Source organism: Notothenia coriiceps, unplaced genomic scaffold (genome assembly GCF_000735185.1).
Source record: "Notothenia coriiceps isolate Sejong01 unplaced genomic scaffold, NC01 NC01_scaffold00030123, whole genome shotgun sequence".
NCBI classification, from domain to species: domain Eukaryota; kingdom Metazoa; phylum Chordata; class Actinopteri; order Perciformes; family Nototheniidae; genus Notothenia; species Notothenia coriiceps.
Genome location: NW_011362824.1, coordinates 1 through 8,755, shown reverse-complemented (window position 1 = coordinate 8,755; position 8,755 = coordinate 1). Strand labels below are relative to the sequence as shown.

The window sequence follows — 8,755 nt, the reverse complement described above, 5'->3', positions numbered from 1 at the left end:
ACTACAATAATCGTACTCATTATGCGACTCAAAAAGACTAAAACTATTTTAGAAAACCTTCAAAAATGTAATTCTGGTTATGGCACATATACTGGAATGGTCCTTAATTTCCCTCCTGAAGGACACAAATATAACGAGTGTTTTTCCTTTTTCAAGGTCAATGTCGCTAAAATCTTACATTTTTAAGCCAGTTTTGTCACTATTTATAAGCAATATGCATAACATTTGAATCATTCATAGTAAAAGTAAAAGAATTGTTAGCAGAATGACATTACTTAACATGAATTAGTACTGTCCGTATAAACCAAATATGCAAATGAAAAAGTGCATAGATGAGTTATTTACCATTTATTTAATGTGTTTTTACTTCTTATGAGTGTTAGAAGAGGGGCCTGTTACCAATCATTGTAATAAATAAATGTAAATTAAATCGAAAATATTCACAACTGTTTTCATTTTTTTCTCAGACGTCTGTGTTGAGTGTGAGGCAGACTCCTGATTTTGCTGCGACAGGTCGGTGGGAGTTAGAGACGGAGAGGACAGAGGGGCCGAGAGAGACGCATGTTTTTGACGCAGTTATAGTTTGCACTGGACACTTCACCCATCCTCACCTGCCCCTCAGCGACTTCCCAGGTAACAGGAATCATTATTGACTTTAACATTTAACATAGACACAATTCCAACTCCACAGGAGACACACATTCAATGCTCTTCAACAAAGGCTTTCAGGATAACAGACAAGTTTTTATTCCATCTCAGGTATTGAGAGTTTTGAAGGCAGGTATTTCCACAGTTGGGATTATTGCAACGCTGAGGGTCTGCAGGGGAAGAGAGTGGTGGTGATCGGGATTGGGAACTCTGGAGGTGATATAGCTGTAGATATCAGTAGAGTTGCTGAGAAGGTACAATAATAAACCTTATTTCTGTACATTTTTTAATTTTTCTAATTATGCAAATCCATAAATCCTAACACTCTCTGTGCTGACAGGTGTACCTCAGTACCAGGAGCGGAGCGTGGGTTGTGGGCCGTGTGGGGAAGGGGGGGCTTCCAGGTGACATTGTTGGGACTTCACGTCTGGATATGATGATACAGGAGCTCTTCCCCTCGTGGGTCAGCAGGATGGTGGAGAAGAAGCTCGATGAAGCATATGACCACAAACTATATGGTCTGAAACCAAAACATGGGTAACAAGATGCGCTGGTTAAACTTCTTTATTTCTTTGTTGGTTAAATGTTTTAGTGAAGTAATTATTACTCAAAATGTACTTTCCATTCTGCAATGCTTCAGACTTAAATTATTTCACCCCTTTAAGTCTAACCAGTGGGGTTAACATGTAAAGTTGGATTGAGAAGAAAACCTAGAAGTCTTCAAGTAAAGTCTGAACTCAACATTACAAAAATGATGTAAGCAACCGTGCACCACACTTTAAAAAAAATTGTTGGGACAGTTTCTTTGCACAGATCCCCGTTGTGAGTGATGACCTGCCAGCTCGGATCCTCTCAGGTCGGGTTCAAGTGAAACCGAATGTGAAGGAGTTCTGTGGGTCCAGTGTGGTCTTTGTTGATGGGAGCATAGACGAGGTGTGTATTAGTGCAATCTTTTGAGTATGTATCAGATATTTTGTTATATATTGTAGAATTATTGTTGCATTCAGTACTGGGATATGGCAGCATCATGTTTTGAGTTTCTGCCTACTTTACTTGCTTTCCATCATGTTGTTATGGTTTACATTCTGATTAATAAAATGAAATAAAACAGTAACTAATTGCTCAATTAATGTGTGTGTGTGTGTGTGTGTGTGTGTGTGTGTGTGTGTGTGTGTGTGTGTGTGTGTGTGTGTGTGTGTCATACAGGTGGATGTAGTGGTGTTTGCCACAGGGTACAACTACAGCTTTCCCTTCCTGCCCTCAGCTCTGCAGGCTAAATCTGGTCACCGGCTGCGTCTCTACAAACATGTGTTCCCTCCTGCTCTGAGCCAGCCTACTCTGGCAGTCGTGGGATTTATCAACGGCCTTGGATCCATCACCCCACTGTCTGAGATGCAGGCCCGCTGGGCTACAAGAGTGTTCAAAGGTGAATAACAGCACTCAAACTAACCATGACTCTAATACTCACTTGTATACAATCGAGAATCCTGTAAAGAAGGCCAGGATCTTCAGGAAACCTAACACAAAATGTGGGTTAAGACCACAGTTATAATCTTTTGTGTGTGTGTATTTGAACTTAACTGATTTATTTTTGTCCAGGTTTATCGGCCCTCCCCTCAGAAGAGACAATGAATAAGGAAATTGAAAAAGACACAGAAACAATGCATCAGAGGTAGGACATAAGTGAATTCATTATAGATCAATATTTTTTTTAATGTTCCTGATCAAAAATAATCCATTTCACTATTGTAATTTATTTCAATTGTGTAAATGTTACGGCTTTATAATCAAATCACGTCCCCAAATTGTCAAGTTACAGTTTTTTCTATTTTATAGATAATGGCCTAAATGTTGTATTCCGTACAGTAAATGTTTTTTATGATCTCAGTTTATTATATAATTACTTCACCCATGACCAATACATTTCACATCATTCAAGATTGCTTTGAAGCACTTCCCAAGTCCATATTTCTTCTTCCCTCTGTTAGTTTTGCCTGCTCAGAGCGTAACCCCCTCCAGGTCGACTACATCCCTTACCTGGACTCTGTGGCAGAGCAGGTGGGGGTGCGACCCAACATACTGTGGCTCATGCTGAAGGACCCCAGACTGGCGCTGCAGGTTTTGCTGGGTCCCTGCACTCCTTATCAGTACCGTCTGCCCGTGATGCCATCCTCACTCAGTGGGAGCGGGTGCTCCAGCCTTTCAGGACCAGAGTGGTACCAGAACCAGAGACCAGACCCTCGTCTAGACGGAGCGCCATAGTGATACTCTCAGGAGCCGCGCTGCTTTACTGCTTCTTGTACAGGAAACACCTTACCTCCTCTTTCTTTTCTTCTCCGTTATTCTTCAGATCTTTTAAGTAACCTGCATGATCATTGGCACATAATGATAACATGAGGATGCAAGCAGCAGTGAAGCATCACACTACATCACATTCTCTGTCTTACATTTCTTTAGACAGAGCATGTGTTTAGACTGCACCAATTTGACAATGTAAATGAGAAATAAAGTTTTTCTTTTTAAAAATGCTTAGTTTAGTCTGTTTTGCATACATAATGTTTGTTCATCTTGACAGTTTTTCTAACTTTCATAGCAATAACTTGAGAGTGTAATGGAAATAATGATTATCAAAGAATTGAAAGCTATATTGTTGTATAGATAATAATATTCTGTAAGACTTATATGTCAAAAGATAGTAGATCAATGTAGTTGAGATCTCATCACTCAGGTAGATGAGGTGTCATGTGACCACACATTGTGTGACCAGTGATCTGATCATGGGTCTATTTTGTCATGGCATGGGTCGGTTATCTCATGACTAAGCATGTATTCATTGAAACTGTGTGAAAGCAGACTCCTCAGTTTGAGTAGTTGCACTCGGCTGTAGAGAATTAGCTTTCTACAGTATATGCTGCGTTTAAATAAAACTAAATATTGAGTTGAAACCAGCAGATGGAGACACAAGACAAAAGCAGATCTTTACCTGCTGACTACAGTTCAAATATAAACACCTGTAACCGCTGAATTTATACCTGTTGGTAAATGCATTTTTTATCAGGAAAACACTTTTTTATTTGATTATGTTCAGCTCGATCATACCTTTTATTATTTAGTGTTTTATTTATTATGATTATTAGATTGTAGATGGCCCCCTCCTGGCTAACTGGGTGATATACCAATGGTCCTTAGACTGCCTTGGCTTCCCATCAATGTATAACTATTGGAGGTTTAGCCCATAAATTAAGCTAGGTGCACCATCACATTCCTTTATGTAAAGGTCAAGACATTTGCAATGATATGGTTTTACTGTCTGTCTGCCTTTTAACCATGACTGGACTACATAAATACAACAATAATAATTGATATTGTTAAAGTTAGCTAAAATAGCTGCTTTGGGGAAATAGTTTTTTTAAAAAAACAGTGTTCTCGAATTATGTCTTTGAATCACACTTTGTATACCTAATTTACTTTTATACTCTATCCCTAACCAGAGTAGGAACAACCATACATCTTACCATAAAACATTTTTGCTTTTAACATTAACTCTGCCAATGGTCGGTCTAGCCAGTGTGGATATAATCTACTCTGGACTGTGGACTAGGCCTATGTTCTGAGATAAAGATTGATTGACAGGCATTAGCTGGCTGACAGCCGGTTGGTTATGTTCCATTCACTGATTTAAACCTAATGAGTCTCTTCGGGATAGTAATATCTGAGCCCAGGCATTCACTCTTACTCCGCCCACTGTGAGGTTCATGCAGCACAAAAAAGACGTTTCCTTCTCCGAATAGCAAAAGGTAAGAAAATGAATCTGCAGAAACATATATTCAGCTGTAATCTTTGAGTAGGCTTTATTTATGTTTAGAGTTTATTTACGTTTGTAAATGCTATTATGTGACGGTTGTTGTCCCTGCCCATGCAGAGTTTTAGTAAACAACACGTCTTTAGTGAGACTCGAGTTTAGTTGTTAACACGTTTAGTTGGGTAACGCAGTGGTAGCATTTAAACCTTTGTTAAAACAAGTAGCTACGTATTTACCAGTGTTGAACTTTGATAATGGTTAATAATGAAACGTGTGGCACAGATCCACACGTAGAAAAAGACCCCCACGTCTCCAAGTAAACTAAAGGGCGGAAGATCCCAAATATAATTAAAATTACATTTTCAGAAAGAAATAGCCTTCTCTATACCAGTGGTTGAAAGTAAAATTCATTTACCAAAGAACTTTTTGGCACCACATTTTTACTCCACTTTCTTTATTTGAACTCTCAGTTACTTTGTACATAAACACATGATAGGCTGATATTATGTAATGCAGTTCTGTAGAACTAATCTGACAATATTTCAATTATAACATTTACAAACTACAACATTAAACAGCTTTTGTATAAAAACAAGATAATATAAAAACAATAATATAAATCTCAGGAAACTTTTATTTTTGATAATTGAAGAACATAATACAATACTTCTGTACTCTATATTATTCTGAAATGGGTCTTTGTGCAGACTGAGTAGGTATAAGTAGTAGGCCTGCACCTTTTGAAGTCAGGACATCTCGTTGTGTTTAGCTTCATACTTTTTTGTGAACAGATCAAATATTTATCAGACCAATCTGGTTCATCCTTTACAGAGCTGAAGTATGACTCGTCGAGTGGCAGTGATTGGAGGAGGGAGTTCAGGTCTGGCCTGTATCAAGAGCTGTCTGGATGAGGGTCTGGAGCCTGTCTGCTATGAAAGCAGCGATGACATTGGTGGTCTGTGGAGGTTTAAGGTTAGTCACAGTATCATATAAAGCATTTTCCTTTAATTCCCCAGTTTATTAAGTAAAATAGGATGAAAACTACTTGGTGTTTTATATTGCAGGAGAACCCAGAGCCAGACAGGGCCAGCATCTATCACTCTGTCATCATCAACACCTCCAAGGAGATGATGTGTTTCAGTGACTTCCCCATCCCTGCGAACTTCCCCAACTACATGCACAACTCCCTCATTATGGAATACTTTCGGATGTATGCTGACCACTTCCAGCTCACCAAGCACATACGCTTCAATGTGAGGATTACAGCACCTCAATATTAAATCTAAAATGTTGCATAATTAAGGTTGACTGTCAGTAGGTGCATCTCTATCTAATCTGTGTCTGCCTCTCTGTTTTTAGACCAAAGTATTGCAGGTGAGGCAGAGATCTGATTTCTCTCATTCAGGCCAGTGGGATGTTGAGACGGAGAACAAGGATGGCAAAACGGAGAAACACATTTTTGATGCTGTGATGATCTGTATTGGACATCACTGCCACCCAAACTTGCCGCTACATGACTTCCCAGGTATCATTTACAGGCTATAAATATGATTTAGTTTACTCNGGGACAAGTAGTGCTGATAGTGTTCCGGCAGTATAAAAAGGATGTGTGATTTCACAATGAACCTTTGACACAGTCTGAACAAGCCTGTAATGGCATGTTCAACCCTGTGTGGTTATGTAATCACTATATCAACAGAAACCAGCACCACCCAAATAGAATAGGGTTGTCAGTATATTAGTCCCAGCCTTGGCCTAAATTAAATCCCTAGAGAAAAGTTTTAATATATACTTAATAAACAGGTAAAGTCCTCTTGTATCAAAAGTAGAGAGGCACTTTGTCAAGCAGATATATAACCCTTTATTTTTTTCTCTCTTACAGGAATTGACACTTTCGAGGGAACTTATTTCCACAGCAGAGACTACAAGACCCCTGAGGAATGGAGGAATAAAAAGGCTGTAGTTATTGGAATAGGAAACTCTGGAGGAGACATCGCCGTGGAACTGAGCAGAGTCACCAAGCAGGTGTAGATGAGATTGTTACATAGAAACACTTTATTTTAGTATCTTTTATATCAGACGAGATAACATTTTAATCACCAACTTCATTGATAAGATCAAGCATGTTATCATGCAAGGTAATGTGTGTGTGATTTCATGTGGTGAGCTGACTGGGTCATGTGGAGATCAAGTTGACATCACATTGATATCACATTGATTCATTTAAAGTTGACTTGAATTTTCTTACACTTGACATCTCTATAAAGACTTAAAGTTAAGTCACAAGACATGACAGAGATTGTTGCTTTTGTCAGAAACTGTAAGACAAACTTGTTATATTTTGAACATCTTTAATAAAATAACGTTCACAACAATCATTAACAGCAAAGCAGTCCGACGATCAAACAATGTGTATAAAAAAGTCCACAGTTCAACCATAAACCTAACCATTTGGAAGTGAAATTAAAGATTAATGTGAGTTTTTAGTGTTTTTCTTGCGTATACAACTACATTTAATTATGTTGAACCAGGTTGTCGTTCTGCAACATATTTTGGGTTGTGTTAGTGGTAAAATGCACAGAGTTAAGTGAAATAATGTAAAACTAAATGTATTTTAAAAAACCTGCTACATTACTATATTAATAGATTCGGTATTGAAATATTGCGTACTGTAAAGAATTCTAACATGAATCCAAAAATACTGACTGCTATGTTCTCTCTTTCCAGCTTTACCTCAGCACTCGAAGAGGAGCCTGGATTCTGAACCGAGTCGGGGACAATGGGTTTCCCCTTGATTTGCATTTGAACAGAGTGCTAGATTTTCTGCAGCTCATCCTTCCCTTTGGTGTTTTTAGTGGTCTAGGAGAGAGACAGCTCAACCAAAGATTTGATCACGCTCTGTACAATCTTAAGCCAAAGCACAGGTAATGTATTTGCATCTGTTTTTCTACCGTTTTAACATAGCTTGACATACTTACATATCCTAGGTGCACCTTCATACCTTTGGTCTTATTTTAATTAAAAGTGTTTGCTGTATGCATGTTATTGTATAACATAACTCACCAGCGTAAATATTAATCTCAGGTTGTTCAGTCAACATCCCACGGTGAATGATGAGCTTCCCAACCGCATCCTATCTGGAACAGTTCAGGTGAAACCCAACATCCGCAGGCTTCAGGGGTCCAGTGTGGAGTTTGATGACGGAAGTGTTGTGGAAGATGTCGACCTGGTGGTGAGTGTTTCCGGTATACACACACTGACAGACTCACACACATTCACAATCTACAATCACAGTCTATTCTGTCCTTTCTAAGATGAGTACCCATTCTTGCAGGTGTTTGCCACAGGTTACAGGTTTTCCTTTCCATTCCTGGCCATCCCATGTGACCTCAGTTTCTGGGAACAAAGCATCTCTTTACAAGTATGTGTTTCCTCCTGAGTTGGAACGCCCCACTCTGGCTATCATTGGTCTTGTGCAGCCACTGGGAGCCATTATGCCCATATCTGAGATGCAGGCCAGATGGGCCACGCGTGTCTTTAAAGGTATTACAGGTTCTGTAAAAATATTTTCAAGAACTTTCTTGAGAACTCCATCCTGTTACTGAAGTAATTTGTGTCACAATCTGTCCTTTCAAACAGGCTGCACCAAGCGTCCCCCAGTGGCTTCCATGCTGAAAGATGTCCAGTGCAAGCAGGAAACAATGGCTAAAAGGTAGAATAGTCAATGGTTTTACTTGATAATTAAATGTCTTTATTCCTTAAGACACCAAATCTTGTCATACACACTGTGTTTAGCTCAAGTCTGTTTTTCAGGTATGTCTCCAGTCAGAGACACACTATCCAGGTCGATTATCTCCACTACATGGATGAGATCGCAGGACTGTTGGGGGTTCGACCCAACATCCCCAGGCTGCTGCTGACTGATCCCAGGCTGGGATTGAAGGTGATGTTCGGACCCAGTACTCCGTACCAATATCGTCTCAAAGGGCCAGGGAAATGGGCTGGAGCCCGTCAGGCCATCTTCACTCAGTGGGAGAGGGTGGCTCAACCCATGCAAACCAGGCCCTGTGATGATCCCAAATCCAAGAGATCCTTCATGTGGCCTCTGGTTCTGTCTGCTGCTGTGGTGGGCTGGGCTGCCTACGTCAACAGGAACAACCTTCCAACTGCTCTGTTGGACAAGATGAAAGTGTACCTGCCTGCACAGTGATGAGGAAATATTTGATCAATCTCAGCCTTTTTACAAACATTTAAGATGTTCATGATTGTCGTCATCAATTGTACAGTTCTCTGGGCAAAGTGTAT

At 39.6% G+C, this 8,755-nt stretch overlaps 1 protein-coding gene and 1 pseudogene across 1 annotated transcript; both read left to right on the top strand.

Annotated features, from left to right (window-relative positions):
- Positions 1–467: 467 nt before the first annotated feature.
- LOC104959248 (dimethylaniline monooxygenase [N-oxide-forming] 5-like) lies at positions 468–3,145 on the top strand (annotated as a pseudogene).
- Positions 3,146–4,375: 1,230 nt separating this feature from the next.
- Positions 4,376–8,749, top strand: LOC104959247 (dimethylaniline monooxygenase [N-oxide-forming] 5-like). Its single transcript, XM_010787116.1, is given in 11 exon segments — positions 4,376–4,445; positions 5,282–5,422; positions 5,515–5,703; positions 5,810–5,975; positions 6,333–6,475; positions 7,178–7,374; positions 7,535–7,682; positions 7,785–7,826; positions 7,828–7,993; positions 8,090–8,162; positions 8,264–8,749. Coding segments are annotated over 10 exon segments (1,653 nt in total). The 5' UTR covers positions 4,376–4,445; positions 5,282–5,290; the 3' UTR covers positions 8,661–8,749.
- The last annotated feature ends 6 nt before the right edge of the window (positions 8,750–8,755 follow it).